The 18,468-nt window shown below is 36.5% G+C and overlaps 2 protein-coding genes across 5 annotated transcripts in view; one reads left to right on the plus strand and one right to left on the minus strand.

Moving 5' to 3' along the window:
- The window catches only part of acsl1a (acyl-CoA synthetase long chain family member 1a), a 38,076-nt gene extending 25,890 nt beyond the window's left edge, over window positions 1–12,186 (minus strand). For 2 of the 3 annotated variants that reach the window (XM_048197466.1, XM_048197467.1), the window contains exon 1: window positions 12,033–12,186. The gene's annotated coding sequence lies outside the window, so the exon portion shown is untranslated. Of the gene's footprint in view, window positions 1–1,770; window positions 2,327–12,032 lie in introns of those variants that run through there. The other variant, XM_048197468.1, reaches the window with a different exon arrangement.
- Window positions 12,187–12,755: 569 nt separating this feature from the next.
- Window positions 12,756–17,803, plus strand: helt (helt bHLH transcription factor). Of its 2 annotated transcripts, none has more exons than XM_048197470.1 (4): window positions 12,756–12,880; window positions 16,775–16,879; window positions 16,979–17,075; window positions 17,267–17,803. In XM_048197470.1, exons 2-4 carry the CDS (start codon window positions 16,862–16,864, stop codon window positions 17,710–17,712), a joined length of 561 nt encoding a protein of 186 aa, XP_048053427.1. In that variant the 5' UTR covers window positions 12,756–12,880; window positions 16,775–16,861; the 3' UTR covers window positions 17,713–17,803. The 2 variants fall into 2 exon arrangements, with proteins under 2 accessions (XP_048053427.1, XP_048053426.1); XM_048197469.1 differs by lacking the exon at window positions 12,756–12,880 and adding an exon at window positions 15,509–16,130.
- Window positions 17,804–18,468: the final 665 nt, after the last annotated feature.

Genomic DNA, 18,468 nt, shown 5'->3' on the forward strand with positions numbered 1-18,468 from the left:
TGTGGTGGCTGTTTACAGAGTGATGTATCAAAGCATATTAAATGCAAAGTTGACTGGAAGGAAGAAACTGGGTAGGCAAAGGTGCACAAGCAACAGGGATGACCACAAGCTTGAGTATACTGTCAAGTAAAGCCAATTCAAACACTTAGGAGAGCTTCACAATGAGTCAAATGAAGCCGGAGTCAGTGCATCAAGAGTCACCACACTCAGACATCTTCAGGAAAAAAGGCCTACCAAGCCACTTCTGAAACAGAAACAACAACAGAAGCATCTTACCTGGGCTAAGGAGAAAAAGAACTGGACAGTGAACAGTGGTCGAAAGTCCTCTTTTCAGATAAAAGTAAATTTTGCATTTCATGTTGAAATCATGGTCCCAGAGTCTGAAGAAAGACTGGAGAGGCACAGAATCCAAGTTGCTTGAAGTCTAGTGGGAAGTTTCTGAAGTCAGTAATGATTTGGGGGGGCCGTGGCATCTGCTGGTGTTGGTCCATTGTGTTTTATCAAGTGCAAAGTCAATGCAGCCATCTTCCAGGAGATTTTGGAGCACTTTATGCTTCCATCTGCTGACAAGCTTTATGGAGATGCTGATTTCCTTTTCCAGCAGGACTTTAGCACCTGCCCACAGTGCAAAAACCACTTCCAAGTGGTTTGCTGACCATGATATTACTGTGCTTTATTGGCCAGCCAACATGCCTGACCCCTGAATCTATGGGATATTTTCAAGAGAAAGATGAGAAACAGTCGATCCAACAATATACAGATGATCTGAAGGCTCAATAGTGCCTCAGCAGTGCCACAGGCTGATCACTTCCATGCCACACTTCACTGATGCTGTAATTTGTGCTAGGAGCAAGTCATTTGCTGTATTATGTGCTGCCGACCAAGTATTGAGTGCACAAATGAACATACTTTAAAGAACTTGAACTTTTCTGTTTTGAAATGTTTGTCTTGAAATGTTTTACTTTACATGTAGGGAATCTAGAATATATGAAAGTTTCATTTTTAAAAATAATTTACAATAAAAAAATGATCTTTTTCACAATATTCTAATTATATGACCAGCACCTGTATATATGTACTATATAAGCCAATATTGTTCCATATGGCATTCATCACATAATGATAAGCAACAGAAACTTTGCAAAGATATAAAAGTTCATATAAGTGTAGAATAATAATTTTATTATGATCTTATGACAATCTGATGAAGAACCGATTTAAATGCTCTAATAAATCTAATATAAATTAAAAATGCTTTGTGTTTTAGTACATTTACAGTATACTCTACCATAAAAGACTACAGTAAGGTACAATTTCAAGTTTCAGTTTTACTCACCATAGGATAGGCTACCTTAAACAGATTTTATTTGACAAAACACATGTAAACCAATGGAATAAAATGTCAGTATATAGATGTATATCTGTATACAGATATAGATACAATATCACCAATTTCAGGATTTCTCAAGGTGAAAACTTTCTCTCGTTTCCACTCTACTAAAACCCCAATGCCTCTGACCTTGAACAAACCCAAGAGTATGTGAAGTACACACATTTACATTGCTATCTCAATGAGGACATTTCATAAATATTATTAATGTTATTTATGAATCGATCTTACAATTGAGGACGGCCATAAATTTCACCCATATTTACCTCACTTCTAGGGAAAATACTATACCGAAAGTATCATAGGTAAAAACACACACACACTTTGACATAAAGTCACTTTTATAATGGAATCAAAATCGGACAGAAAAAAATACTTACCGTGCAGCAGTTAGGTTTCTTTGTGTGGGTGAGCAATAGCTGTATCGCTTTTTTTTTTTTTTTTTTTTTAAAGGGGCGCTTTCAGCGTTTGTCTGTTGTTTTAGTTAAACTGACCTAAGCAGCGCTGAAGGAAACTATAAGCTATGAATAGCAGAATGACCCTCGTGGACAGCAATATCACCACGTGGGTCTCTCTCTTTTTCTCTCACGCTCTCTATCAATCTTTCACTCTAAACTGTCACTGATTTTCCCCTCGTTTTCTCCTTTTCTTTTTCTCAAGCGTCTCCCACTACTCTTTACAGCATGAATGTTTTTTTTAGCTGTTGGCTCAAGTATTTATGCCCTGTAGTCAGTTTTAGCAGATGCAGTCGTGACTCGTGTGTGCTTGCGAGTGAGAGAGTCTTTTAAAATGCATCAAAACACATGGAGATACTGGCATCCCACACATCAATACAAAGCGTACTGTTGCTGCTCTTATCTCTGAAACATAAGCACACAAATCCAATCCAAAGACGTGAGATTGCTGTAAATTCCTGCTGAACAGCACAGTAGCTGATAGTAGTGCAGCAGATCTGCTCTGTAATATGAGAACAAGAGATGTGTGGCAGCTCAAACACGCTGTTACTCAAACACAATACAGAAATTCACAAAGATAAAGAGAAAAAATAAGGAAGACATTCCACATGTGCCAGAAAATAAGCTCTCTCACAAATCTCAAGGAACATGTCAAGTTTAAGATGAAGTACTAAAATGATTAAAACTAAAACTGAAATAAAAATAAAACTAAATAGAAATTCCAGGTGAAAGTGCTCTATTTTTGCACATCTATTTTCACATCTTAGTGTACTCAGCTGTGCTATTTTGAGACACCATGAATATGAACTAAAATGGGCTTTTTTTTACTATCTCTGTATTAAAAAAATGTAATCGTAATACACTTGAACCCATAGTGTACTACAAGTGGTAACTACATACATTTTTTATACATTATAGTATCTTAAAAGCACGTTTTAGTTCATATTCATGGTGATGGTGTCTCAAAATAGCACAGTTGAGTACACTTAGATGTTCTTAAGAATATCTTAAGAAGTACTAAAGAAGAATTTTTAGTATATTAACTACAAAATGAGTGTGTGAAATAGGGCTGAAACGATTAGTCGACATTATCGACAACGTCGACAATAAAAAATTGTCGACAAATATTTTTGTTGTCGAATAATCTCTATCGCAATACTGTAACGCAGCCCTCCCGGATCCAATCCAATAAAAGAAGTCAACGCTTTGGAGAGCATAGTGCAAACGAAGTCGAACCCATGAAATGTGGGAGATTAACATAGCATAATCATAACAAACATAACGTTTAGCATAACTACAGAATACTGTCATGCAGGGCCACCAACTCTCATTCAAACTCACTGTTCTCACGCCACACGTTTATTTTCTCACACAGTGAAAGATGCATCGCAGAGCAAAGAGGAGGACACAGACAACGCACCGACAGATCAGGTTACTTTTGATATAAAACTAAGTCTAAGCTTTTAAATTCAGTCAATATTACTACGGGATTCAAACAATACTTGTGGTGGTGACGCTGTTTAACGTTGTGTGGCAGATCGCTGTAACACCTTGGTTCAAGCGGCATGTGAACCTATTCCTCTATTACAGCGCGAAATAAACATGAATGAACTTCAAAAAGTACTTACTGAACTTACTGAAATGAATCCATCTCTATTGTAATCACTTAATCGGAGTTTTAACCGCAGAAAGAAGTCAATAAAACTTGCAAACAAATATATCACACAAAATGTAACATTTACCTCAGGAAAGCCATTCAATGACCATAAACTCGATAGTTTTGTGTGTGTGTGTGTATATATATATATATATATATATATATATATATATATATATATATATATATATATATATATATGTAATATAATATGTGTATGTATGTTGTTGTTTCATTTTTCTAAAAAACTCCACATAATTACATTATATTTTTTTAACCTGAAGGATATTGGTCTATTCAGTTGGCTTGAAAATTATTAAAAATACACTTTTAAAAGCCGAAGTGATTTTCTTGTTTTATTTACTAGTTAAAGTACAGTATAACTCAATATTTTAACTAATTGCTAAAGTAGAATAATCGAACAAAGCTTACCGATTAACCAGTGCAATAATCGATGATTAGTCGATCAATCGTTCTAATAATCGATGGATTAATCGATTATCAAAATAATCGTTTGTTGCAGCCCTAGTGTGAAATTAGAGAACTGTAAGTACATTATGGAAGTGTATTTTTTTCTCCTGGAATATAAAAAAATGCTTAACAAAATTACTAAAATTAAAATGAAAACTGAAACAATAAAATATAATGCATTTTTTTTGCAATGTGACATTATTTCATAACACTTAAAGGGGTACTTCACCCCTGGAAAGATGAATGTGTATTTAAAATTGGTCATTTATGTAGTAGAAATGTGAAATTATTTTTGAATTTGGAGCTTTCTAGACTGAGAAAAGGCAGAAAATGTATTTTTGACTAATGTGGATGAAAGACAACAACTCCCAGAATGCACTTGTTTTGCTGCCCCTGCGAGGCCACGCCCAAATCGCGCCTATCGGTTACAGGCGGAATTACCAGGAAAATTCAAACAACTAGGCTTGCTTTGTTACATATTAATTCTATAAATCGTGAGTTAGTTCATACATTTACAGCGAAATGGTGCTAAATTGCTTTGTACGTGGATGTACACCCAAAACCAGGAAAGGACAAGTAAGTTTCCATCATTTTCCGATTAAGTTAAAGATTTGGAGCAATGTAAACAGTGGCTGCGGGCCATCAAACACCCGAAGTTTGGAGATGACACCGTTATAGAAAACCTAAAAAACTGCAGAATATGTAGTCTCCATTTCAAGCACGAGGACTACGAACCAAATATCCTTGCAATGAAGAGAACCATTCTGAAGGACATTGCGATACCATCGATATTCACTTTCCCAGAGGACGAACAGCCTGGGCATCTGGTACTAAGCGTATTCGCCTAGAGGTAAGACTCACTGATACTAGACTGATAACACAGTAACGTTAGCCTATATGTGTTGTAGGTAGCACATAGGTAGCAGTAAAACTGCAAACTTAGCAAAGTAACGTTAGATAGACAATTACATATAAGTTGCATATAAGTTGACTGTTATCAAAGTAAAGCCACTGTTCTGTAAAACTGAGTTAGTCTATTTATCTATTTATGCTAACGTTACCACAAAAGCCTGTTGCTGTATTGGTTGAGATGACTGCAGAGACCGATAAATTTGCGAGATGAACCACTGATGTAGTGCAGACTATAACAAAATATGTTAAGCTTAAAAATATAATTGACACCCACTTTTGATAAAATCTTTGATCTATGTCCGTGAGTAACCTCAAACGCGCATATGTATGGGCGTGGTGAAAAAATGCGGAACTACCTGCTATTACTGGCTGTAGTTTCATGCCTCTGGCCAAAAAAGCCTCCGATGACGCAAAATGACGATTTTTGCGTCATCGGAGGCTTTTTTTACAGAATAAAAATGCATAAATCTCTCATCTCGGGCTGATATGAAGGGGGAAAGCACGGTAATTCGAAAATACTAGTGGTATTCTACTAATACAAAGCTTAATGCTAAATCCTGAAGTAACCCTTTAAGCTCCGAATTCACATTAGAAAAATAATAACAATTTCACTCATTACTGTAATGTAGTGATCTAATATTACATTTTTAAAGTATCTAGGGAAAGACAGTATATAAGCACTATAATTAGTTATCTGATGATATTAGTGATTTTGTTCTTTTTTTTTTATTTGTATGAAACTGTTGATATCAGATTAAACTGTGATACTGAATTAAAAATATTAATTTAGGTTTTAGTGTTTTTTTGTTTTGTTTTTGTTTTTGTTTTCCCATAACTTTAGTAATTATCGGCACTATCAATAGTGCACAAAATTTTGACTGGTGCCCCCATTTTCTTCATACAAAAACTATTTATTTATACTTTTTTATTTTGGGAAGAAATGTGACCTGGGCATGTTTTAAACTTAAGACACAAATATGACCAACATAATTTGAGTGTGTAAGTGACAAAGTGTGTGTGGTGCTGCACAGTGTTAGTGTACACATGACTTGTTGTTATTCATAAAAGATGTACTGTCTGTATGCATTTCTATGCCCACATGAGACTTGTGAAAGGGGGAAATGTTGGTGCCAGCAGCTGTGTATGTATGTATCTGGCTCACAGATGGGAAACATCATGCTGATCACATGGCAGGTCTGGCAGTGCTTGCTCTTGAACTGAAAACTAACCTCTCTCCATACTTGGGCTGCAAAGAGCACAAACCAATGACAGAGCTACACTTACAATCAGCCCACTGAAAGACAGAAAGAGTGAGTGAGACAGACAGAGAGACAGACAGAGACAGATAAAGTCCTTCAGCAGAACCCAGAGGAACATTTTATTGCTCAATGATTGTTTTCTTTCATAGCATGACTTAATGAAGTTTCATTTAACTTCACCTTAGATGTTTCTCCTAAAATTCTTTAGGATGAATGCAAATAGATACAAACAGAGACATTATTTTTTTCTCAGGAAACAAAGGTTCTGCAAACTTGCTCTCTATTTAATCTTGATGCTGAATGAGAGAAACAACTGAGATAATAAAGAGATTTCATTTACACACACACAAAGCTTTATTTATCATTTTGGAGGCTGGGAAAGTTCTGTAAAACATTGTCATATAAATGAAAGCCAATGGAAAAAGAGAGAGAGAGAGAGAGAGAGAGAGAGAGAAGGCAGAACAAACAGCTGTTCTGACAATACTCTGGATACCACACTCATGACACACCACTTGCACACAACCCATATATTTTAGTTCTGTAAAGGCTTTCTCTGCTCAAAACACATCAAGGTAAATATATCTTTTTAAAAGCTTGCAGGTTAACAAATCAGCTGAGCACTTCACTCTGCATATTCACTTACTGTCAAATGTGGATTTCTTTCTTTTTTTTTTTTCATCACATATCAATTCTGAGAAGAAAAATCAGAAATGTATGGCAGGCCGAATTGGCATATAAAACTATGGTTTGACTATCCATAAATATATTTTAGATAATTACAATTGACTCTTCGCCGGGAGTTTGATTGACAAGCGATCTAACCAATCAGAACGCAGAATCCGCCATTTTGTCCGACAAGCAGGCAGGAGTTAGAAGATTAAACTTTGTGGAGTTAAACTTGAAAAAAAAAAAAAATTGTATATTGACGTCTTTCCACATTTGAAACAACATTCATTCTCATGTTCATTCATGTTTATTTGATGCTATAAATGGACTACTAGGAACAGATGATCGGTTTACGAGCCTCTTGAGCTGACAGGCTACAGCAATCTGTCACGATCATGGTCACGACACATTAAAGAGCCACAAAACGTTTTTTATTGTTTGAGTTTCTTAAAAAAACTACACAGTTTGAAAGCTGGGACTTTGTTTAATATCATAAGTAACCTGCTTTGTCTTGTCTGTCGACGTGTTGTCAGTGTCCACTTTGCTCCACGATGTATTTTTCACTCTGTGTGGCGCGACAGCGCCACGGCTTGTCGGACAAAGCAACAGTAACTAAGGGGGGCGGGTCTTTGCAAAGGGTCAATTGGGTCATTCCATGTAAAATCAACCAAATTTTGGAAACTTCCCCGGCTCAAATTTTTGATTTTGTTAATATTTTTTTCTGTAGAAAGACAAACATAAATAGTAATGAAAGCCAAAATATTAAATGTCACAGATGTATATTTACTAAATAATCCACTATTTTGTAGAGGGGGGTCAAAATGACACCTGAGATTTGGAGCCAAAATAGGGGGTGCAAAAATTTCTTTGGAAAGATGGCAGCATCAATATTTTATTTTTACATAAAATACAGAGATTGGTAGGTCTATTAGTAAAATATGTTGACTTTAGCAATCTTTGTTTCATCATACAGTACAGTCCAAAAGTTTGGAACCACTAAGATTTTTAATGTTTTTAAAAGAAGTTTCGTCTGCTCACCAAGGCTACATTTATTTAATTAAAAATACAGTAAAAAACAGTAATATTGTGAAATATTATTACAATTTAAAATAACTGTTTTCTATTTGAATATATTTTACAAAGTAATTTATTCCTGTGATGCAAAGCTGAATTTTCAGCATCGTTACTCCAGTCTTCAGTGTCACATGATCCTTCAGAAATCATTCTAATATGCTGATTTGCTGCTCAATAAACATTTATGATTATTTTCAATGTTGAAAACAGTTGTGTACTTTTTTTTTCAGGATTCCTTGATGAATAGAAAGTTCAAAAGAACAGCATTTATCTGAAATACAAAGCTTCTGTAGCATTATACACTACCGTTCAAAAGTTTGGGGTCAGTAAGATTTTTTATTTTTATTTTTTTGAAAAGAAATTAAAGAAATGAATACTTTTATTCAGCAAGGATGCATTAAATCAATCAAAAGTGGCAGTAAAGACATTTATAATGTTACAAAAGATTAGATTTCAGATAAACACTGTTCTTTTGAACTTTCTATTCATCAAATAATCCGGAAAAAATATATTGTACACAAATATTTTGTACAATTGTACACATTAAATGTTTCTTGAGCAGCAGATCAGCATATTAGAATGATTTCTGAAGGATCACGTGACACTGAAGACTGGAGTAATGATGCTGCAAATTCAGCTTTGGCATCACAGGAGTAAATTACTTAGTGAAATACATTCAAATAGAAAACAGTTATTTTAAATTGTAATAATATTTCACAATATTACTGTTTTTTACTGTATTTTTAATTAAATAAATGTAGCCTTGGTGAGCAGACGAAACTTCTTTTAAAAACATTAAAAATCTTAGTGGTTCCAAACTTTTGGACTGTACTGTATACCAACAGTAACAGTTCAAAAATGGCAAAAAAGCACTTCTTGTGAAGGCTGATTTTAAAAAGATTGCCAAGTTTAACTGGTATTAACATGTACTAATGACATTGATTATAGTACATTACATTACATATGGATAGTGCCTTCTGTGTCAATGCAGGTTTACTTGTGTCATTTTTAACCGTTTAATACAATATACATGTTGGTGCATTGTAATGCCATTTAAAGTGCATTTCTACCATGACAACTCTGAAGATTTTTAGCATGGTAATGGATATGACAATGTATTTGGTCTTGGCAAAATAGATCTGCTATGCTGCTGCTGCTGAATTTCTGCTGCTGTTGTTTATTGCTGAGATTATTGCTGCTGCTGCTGCTGCTGCTACAGAACAAGTGTAGGAACTTGCTACTGCCAATACATACACCGATATGCTGCTGTGAGTAAGACAAACTGCTGCAGCACAAATAGCATCAATTACCCATAACAGATCTATACAGGTGGAGCTGAGGAAGGTGGAGGGTTTTAGACAAACTCTGAAAGTGCGCTGCAAACGGCTATAGCGAATGGTAACCAGCCATTTAAATACTGAGCAGCAAGCTCACTGGCTGCAGATGCGACATGAACAAATCAGTATCAATGCTGTTAATATCATCAGCTTATTTTAAGGACCCATCAAACCTGCGCCATCTAGAGTTTCATAACAGAAATAGGCATTTGATTAACGTTTGTAGTTACACTGTTAACTTTTCCCCTAAACATAACCCAATCCTTACCCTAAAACCTAACTATTACCCTTATAATCCTAACCCTTTCTCCTGAACCTAAGCATGCCTCATTAGCAGTAAACGTGGAAATTTCCAGTTACACAATCAATTCACAGTCTTGTAGGTGTTTATTGTTAGTTAAGGTCACCTAATATAAAGTGTGACATGTTCTTCTACTTATTATGCATGTTTAAGAACATTTCATATAAATTTCCTAACTTTATTGTAATTAATCTTGCATAAGCTAGAAATAAAGACTCTAGATTCGAAATGGGCTTGGACATGTTTGAACTCTTTCTAGCTGAATCACACCTAAAGCCTTCAATAACAAGTTTAAAAGTGGAGCAGAACATAATACAAACTATGTGGCCAGAGGGCAGTTTTGGTTTTTGTGAGAGGAAAGACAAAAGAAACAGATATCATTTCTGGAAGATCTGAAATTTGAGACAGGTTCTTTTATCTGTTAGCCTATTATGTCAAATATCTTAAATAACAGTGATGAGAAAACATTTTGATTGGTAACCACAGAAGCAGGTTTTATTTTGGGGTAGTATACTATACTATATCCTTGGTGGATTGTTAACCAGCCGCTCACCTTTTATTTCAATACCTTCAACAAAATGTTATAACATATTCTGGCAAAATGGTCTATCATCAACAAAGAATATTCAATATCAACATAAGAACAAGAAGTTTGCTATGCAACCTCAACCTTGAGAAAGAAGGTTAACTGAAAATGCAGAACAAACTGCCTGCAAGAATAAGAGAAAAACAAAAGTAGTAAACCTCAGACCGCTAAACCGCCAAAATTCCAAACATTCTGATAGTGTCTGCTGCTCATATTCCCTAAATCAGCTGTTTAAAAGCTTAAAATCTCAACCACAACATATTCACAAACTATCACTTTCTAATTTTGCAAAAAAAGAAACAATGCGTTTACCTGACATGAGAATACTACAGTCATCTCTTATCTAAAAACATGAGCAGACAAGCTAAGAACTGTCTCTTATACCACAATATTAAAAAACACAATCTTTAAAATGCTTCATGCATAACATATTTGACTATTATTCTTACATTGTAGTCTCTTATGCTTTTTCATTAAAATACAGGAGTGTCCTTATCCGATAGGTTAAGTGTCCTTATAATAATCCTTCTAATGAAGTAAATTTTAATAAATGACAAATATAATTCCTCCGAGGAGGTTAAGATCCAAAAATAAGTGCATCTTTCAGCCCCTGCAGCAAAGAAATGAGGCCAAATTATCTGTGTTAAGAGGTCTTGTCTGCAAACCTGTTGCATAATCATTCTCTATATTTCTATAAAACTTTAACAGATCAAGTCAACACTTTATTTATTTATTTATTTATTTGCATCAGATACATTTTATGCTATGCATTTTAGGTTTGCTCATGAAATAAGGTAAAGTGTTTGTTAACCGCTGTCTGTAATAGAGTTAAATGCCTATTTCAGGATGTCATCTAATTTGTGATGGCCAGTGTGATCTGGACAAGCAAATGGGAGGTTAAACGACAACGAGTGATGCCACAACATGCCGTGGACAAGGGCTTCATTGTCTCCCTATCCGATTCCGTTCTGAATTAGCTAATTAACTAACAATAGAGCGCGCGAGTCTCCGACAAGCGTCTCTAAACAGGCTCCATCTCCGCCCCTCTCTTTGTCTTCACACTGATCCTCCGCTCAACTTCAGCCATCTCTGCCAGAGGAGAACGAAGGAATTTCAAGTTGGGATAAGACATACCTATATATTTTAGGAGACTGTTATCGTATTTTCTGATCTTTCTGTTCAATGAGGCAAAAAGTGGAAGCGCTCTCTCCTGAGCTCATGCTTTGCGATGTCCGATTCGTGATTGATTCGTTAATGATTCGTTCTTTTGAGTCGGATCTTTTCAATAAATCGCTGAACCGGTTCACAAAATCAATCTGAACGGACGAAATAGGTCGGTTCTCGAGCCCTTACTGAACCGATAACTGGACATGATCGATTCGTTATGAATGAGAGAGCTGATGGGGCGTTTGGTGTGAAAGGAGAATTGATGGGGAAAGATAGGCTACTTTAAATAACAGAAATTACACAAATAAAGCGTGCTGGAATTGTAAGAGAGACTCGTGCGAACCAGAGTTATAGTAGCCTAACATTTGTTTATTAACAGCGCAATAAAAAGCAACGTGCCCATTGTTAATTTGGAATCGCAGAAATGACATAGTTACGACGTGAAAAATATCGTGTTTTGAAGTGTCGGAAAAGAACTGTTCAAAAGAACCGATTCGTGGAAACGAGTCGGATCTTTCCACCACTACTGCTGCTAAACGAACTCGTTTTAGCTACATGAAAACACATCCCCAAAGGCGTCATTATCAATGCATTTAATACTGTTAAACTGAGCATGATGAACCTGAACAGATGCACTGACGCAACAATTTGCATTTGGACGTTTTTCTTCGTGATACATTTAATATGCACGGTTCAGAAGTTTATTCAGTTCCATCTTCAGGAATGGAAATATTAATTAAAGCAGAATTGCACAAACCTGAATGATGTGAATGTAGCGTCCGCACAGCTGTTATTTAGAGGCGTGTATGATTCTCCGCGCGGTCTTCAGATAGGAAACTGCGCGCTCGACCAATCAGAACAACCGTCACATATCTTTACGCGTATGAATTGAAAGAACGAGTGCAATTGGACATTTTTTTAGTTACATTTGCATACGCACTGTTGTGATGTTGATAAATCAACTGCGATGTTCACTAATTAACATAATTATTATCATTATTACTATTATTATTATTATTTTACTATTTCATCATTTTAATGTTCTATTACAGCGTATTTGGTGACAACCAACACTAATCATCTACTCTAACCTATATTTGTAAAATACTTAATATGTGGTTATGGTTAAACTTTAAACTGGCTGATGCTGATAGAGAATGGAATATGAACAAGATCTGAGAAATGTAACAAAAATCTCTAATTAAAAGTTCTTTCTTTCTTTCAACAAGCATTTACTTCTGTAGATGTCAATAACGTGCTATGTCCCCCTCTAGTGAGCAAGATGGCGCCATTCAATCAGTGTTCATTTTTAAGACATTTATGAGGGAAAAAACAATGAAGCAACGAAAGCTGTGTTTTACCAGTTTAATTCATTGGGTGTGCAGTTTTATATTGGATTTTGGACTATTTTTTTTAACATTAAGGATGTTCTATTGTGATGCTCGAACAATGCTGAATCTGTCTCGTGTGAAGTGATGCAGAGGAGACTCACGGTGGCGCGCGAAGCTAAAGGATTGTCTGGGTCTCTGGCCTGGGGTCACCACGGGTCAGCGCCTCTCGCATGACAACACATAGTCGGGAGGATCAACATTTTTTCCCATCAACGTAGGAATTTCAAATCTCGCAAATGTGCTACATGACAAATGTTAATAGTGGGTGAAGTATGGGCCGTACTTGCAGCTACAAAAATAGCTGCTAACTAAAAATAGCTAATAACTATTAAATGTTGTCTGAACCAAACAGTAACAGTCATACCAATACACGAAAATAAATTATTAAACATTTACAATAGATTTAATTCAAATTTCAAATTATTTTTAAGACATTTGAAGTCGGCGTGTAGGCTAAGTTTTGTTAATCTCTCCACACGATGGCGCTTTGAATTTATTAATAAACCTATACAGCTACGGTAGGCAAGCCATCTTGGAAGATTTGTTCAACTATTCGAATAAATAAATAAAATAAAAAGCATTACACTGGAGAAAAAGGTGATTTAAAGTTTCAAAATACCCAGAGAAAGAACTACAAAAGTGTAAAGGCAGTAGCACAGGGCAATGGGCAGGACTTTTTTAATCACTCCTAAAAAGATTTGCCCTAGCAACCCTCCACACAAGCGAAAACATCCCCTCCTGTCCGAAAAAGCCCAGACTGGTTAGTGTGTCTGTGAAAAAGTCTTAGGTTGGTTGGGATATAAGGCGAACTGTACTGCTGTAATCAGGGTGACATGCATGACTGCGCTCCTCTAATTCTCTTTCACATGGATAGATCCTTACAGACAGAGTTCAGCTTTCAGGTAGCCTCTCTTTAAGACTGGGATCCCTATACAGAAGCGTGTTTGGACAGCTTTAAACTGTTATATATGCCACAGCAATGAAACATTGATACGACATTTAGGAGAGTTTATGACTTTTATCGACACAAATGCATTGATAGACTAAAACATTTTATAAATAAACTATTTTAGTCCATTTTGTATCACTGTAGTTTAAAAAATAGCATTAATAAAAATCTTGTCATTGAGAGGACTTTCAAATGGCTTTGTTTCAGAGCCTATGATATGACTTTAAGTATTATTTAAAAAAACGTTTAAACTGTAAGATAGACACATATTTTGTAGTTTTACACTTAATTTTAAGCAATTTTATTACCACAAATATTAATTTTGGGATATTTTATATAACATTAATTATAATTATATATATATGACATAACCTACATAACGATAAATACGTTTTTCTTGCGTAATACGTATTTTACGCAGTGGTATATTTGTAAGAAAATGTATCAGGGATGTGTAAACATTTAAAATCAGGTGTTAGAAATATATTTTATAATTACTATTATTATAGTTTTTTTATATGGCATCGATATAAAAAAAAAATATATCAGCACTAAATATGGGATGAACTTGTTGCGTACAAATCTGTTCACTATTTCCAGCTTTGTGCATTCTATTTGTTCTTCGAGTGTTTCTTCCACAAAACAAACATGAATGCAGCATATCAGCTTATTCTTAAGATGTTAAAAAAAATTGTAATCTTTTTGTACTGAGTTGTTTGGAGTAATGTTGGCCGATTAAATTACATTGTGATAGGACAAAATTCCGTTGACGTATCGCTTTTCTTGAATGCACAACGCACGTTTACAAAAACAGATCAAAAATGGTCACATTACAGAACTTCAGAATCCGAAAGCAAGTTAAAACGTTTTGTTGTGTCGGCTCCAAAGGGTTTGCATAAAATTTGGTGGTAAATTCAACAATAAAAGTAATGGGATTTTATGCTTTAGTCTGTTTCACTGGTGCTTTTCTTTTGCGCGCTATATAAAAAAGTCTCCATTGCTTTGGATATCCAAAGAGCTTGAATTCTTTAAAAGAAAAAGAAAATCCTCACATCTTTGATTTTTCCCTCCACGATGCAACACGGTATCGCACTTTAAAGCGTAGCCAACCTTCGGGATTAAAACGTTCCCAGTGAAAAAAGCAGAAGATCCAGGCGTTTTGGCGCATGAAGTCTGAGGCTGGGAGCCTGGGCGAACACAATAAACCTGTTGTTAACCTTGCTGTGAAAATATGTTTGATGAAAACAGCCAATTGTTGTATGAAATGTATTCAAGTATAAAATAATGCCCTTTGTTGGGCACAAACTTGAGCAATGTGGGGGTACAAAAGTCCCCTGTGGCATGAATTGCGCTTTGGCGTCGCCACTTGGCGCGTTACCCAGACCCCTCTATACGCGATTGTTTCTTTCTTTCTAATGACATTTACCGGATCAAAACATGCTGTTAATTCGATCAGAAAGCTTCACCCTTCACAACAATACCAGAATAATTTCTCCCAAAGTTTGTTAAGTTGACCGAAATTAGGCAAATGAATAGGGGTCTCCAGGCGCAGGTGACGGAGAATAATGCGCGTCAGGACCAGCTGCATTCTTCTTTATTTCTCCTTTTCTTTTCTTTCACTGCATTATTAAAATTTAGGCCAATGAAACTATTCATTCCGCTCAATAGACATTTTCTTATAGGATAATAGGATACAAATTGAGCCCCTCTGAAGGGAATCCAGCGGTGGCTAACCCTCGTGTGCCAAAGACGGCTGGAGTCTCTAACATGGTCGGAGGGGCCGCTCGTGTGCCAGGCCGGGTCCCCACACCTGCCGAGGCCCCTAACAAAACTAGAGAATGTAAACAAAAACCCGGCCGTAGCCCATGAAAGATGGACGTGTCACCAAGTCGTGTGAGAAACGCCGCGAACAAACGGGGGGACTCCGTCTCCAAAAGGTCTCCCCTGAACTCGGCGGAACAGCCTATTATGTGCTTACTTAATTACTATAATAACAGTAGACAGGCTTTAAACCTGAGACGGGCTTGGGATGGAAGTTAAGATCGCTTGCTGCGACCCATAAACAGGCGATCGTGTGAGAAACGCGACGTGGAACAGAAAGAGACGCCTTGCTCCGGGGGCTTTGTTTTCATTGCGCGCTCTGCGCTCGCTCGCGAGCCACATCCAGCAAGGCCTGTTACTATGCAAATAATATTCTACAACCCATCACGTGTCTTTAGATAGGCCACGTGGATTAACAAAATAGGTCTGCCCCCCGCTAGCCCACAGCTTCAGGTTTTACTATTTCTTTAACTGATCCTAAGTGCACACATTAACCAAAAGCTCGCCTTTAATCCTATGGAATAATTTAGGGCCATGAATGCGCGAGCGCTTTATAAGCGGCTGCCTCCAGTCAGCTCATCTCAGTCTGAAGCGTCTGGAAAGAAGTGTGCGTACATAGTCTAGCTACAATATTTTCACTGTCATTTTTCTTAGTTTTTACCAAATGATGGCGTCAAAGATGAAGGATCGCAAGGTATGTGGACACTTTCGTGGCGCACACATGATGCCAGATAATGCGTGTAGACGATGTCCTCTTTCAATGTTTATACTTTTTCTACCAATAGCCTACTACTCATTGACATGTTTCATGTGATTTATTTTTTAAGAATGGTATAATAGTAATAGGCATATTTTCTACTTAAACCAATCATTTCAGCATTGCTCGCGCGCAGTTTTAAGAGTAAATCATTACGGGATAGGCCTACTGTAGCTAATGCTTGATCTTATATTTAATGTAAGCCAGTGTTTTATTCTAAAGAAATCAATTATTAAGTAAGCTTGCTTAGCTACTTGTTGCGACATAAAAACGTTTTCCTTCAGTGACGTCCTGCCTCGGATATGTTTTGCGCGCGTGCAGGGAAGCCGAGCGCAGCGCTGCTTTCCACATGACTCAAAACTTATTGCTAATCAATTGAAATTAACCGTAGCATATTTTATCGACCGAATAGATTATCCTCCCGAGTTTCATTAATGTACCTATCCGTTCATTGGTTCTTACATGTATCAAGTTAAACTGATCAAGCACACAATATAAGCTAACCATGCTTAGTTTGTGTTTGGTAATGGCACTTTTGTTCCCTTAACTTATTATTGTCTTATTATGTCCCCTTCCTACAGAAAACTCCTGTTTCTCACAAGGTCATTGAAAAAAGAAGAAGAGACCGAATCAACAGATGTCTAAACGAGCTGGGAAAGACAGTTCCCATGGCATTGGCTAAACAGGTGAGCAGCTGAAACTTTTAATAAGTCGTTTAAGTGCTCATGTCTGCTTTGTTTGTTAGTGTATATGTTATGACTAACAAAATGTGTGTATTAAAACAGAACTCTGGGAAACTCGAGAAAGCAGAAATCCTGGAAATGACGGTGCAGTATCTGCGCGCGCTCCACTCCGCAGACTTCCCGCGCGGGAGAGAGAAAGGTAAGAAACACGAATAAACCGCTTAATACATAAATAATAACAAATTAGAACACAAATAACAAATTAAATACGATTCACATCGTACGTTCACATCGCGAAAGTAACATGATTCAATTTTTAAAACATCAAATCAAGCCATTTCTTCCCTGAAGACTTAAGTGCATTGCTAATAACGTTCTTTGTTTTCTCAGGAGAACTGCTGACAGAGTTTGCGAATTACTTTCACTACGGCTATCACGAGTGCATGAAGAACCTCGTTCACTACCTGACCACCGTGGAGCGAATGGAGACCAAAGACACCAAGTACGCACGGATTCTCGCGTTCCTGCAGTCCAAAGTCGTTACCGAGCCAGTGTTTGGCTCGTTAGGTACCATCTCACCAGATCCTACGGATCTTCTGTGCCAGCTGGAGTACCAGAGTCCGAGTCCAACCGACTCAGTGTTTCAGCAGAGCCCACCCGGACACTTTTCCTGGCACAGCTCGACGCGGAGCCCCACGCTCGCGTATCCAGCGATGTCTCAGCACAGTGGATACTTATCACCGGTTCAGGGACTCGATCACCATTACATGAACTTCATCGGGCACTCACACCCCAATGCCTTCAGCTTACACAATGCACAACACGCTGCTTTGTAAATACGTCTGCATATGTCCTTAATTTATATATGTGTACATGTTTTATTTTAATATGTAGATATATCGTGAAATAAATGATGTTTGAATAAGATTCTGTCTTTTGGCGCGATGTTAGAAGTTCTTTTTCATTGAGGAATAGTTGGAAGGCCTATAGGCTCATTGGGATGAAAATATGTCATTTTTTAAACTTAGCTTATGAAACCCCGTTTTCATGAATAAACCAAACAATCTATAATTTGAGCAAAATTAGGGCCAAAAGTAGTATGAACAATGAAGTAGATAAAATGATTTGGTCCCACTTTATATTAAGTGGCCTTAACTACTATGTACTTACATTTAAATTAATCATTTGATACAATGCACTTATTGTGTACATACATGTCTTTACATTGTACTTATATTTTAAAAATACCTGCATGTAATTACATCTGTAATTAATTTCTGTATTTACATTTATAATTACACTGTTGACCCATCCCTTACACCTTACCCCTACCCTTAAACCTACCCATACCACCAAAGCTTTCCCTAACCTTACCTTAACCTAACCTTATCCTTCCTCAATAGCAGCAAAAGTGTTTTGCAATTCAATATGAACCCAATAAGTACATTAGTTTTTGATGTAAGTACATAGTAGTTAAGGCCACTTAATATAAAGTGGGACCAATGATTTTTATGATTGTAATAAAGTTATTTTAATATGTCTACTTGCATATTTGAATTCAAAAGTACAAAGAGCAATTTTTAAACAATTTA

This window comes from Megalobrama amblycephala, linkage group LG7 (assembly GCF_018812025.1).
Source record: "Megalobrama amblycephala isolate DHTTF-2021 linkage group LG7, ASM1881202v1, whole genome shotgun sequence".
Lineage (NCBI taxonomy): Eukaryota > Metazoa > Chordata > Actinopteri > Cypriniformes > Xenocyprididae > Megalobrama > Megalobrama amblycephala.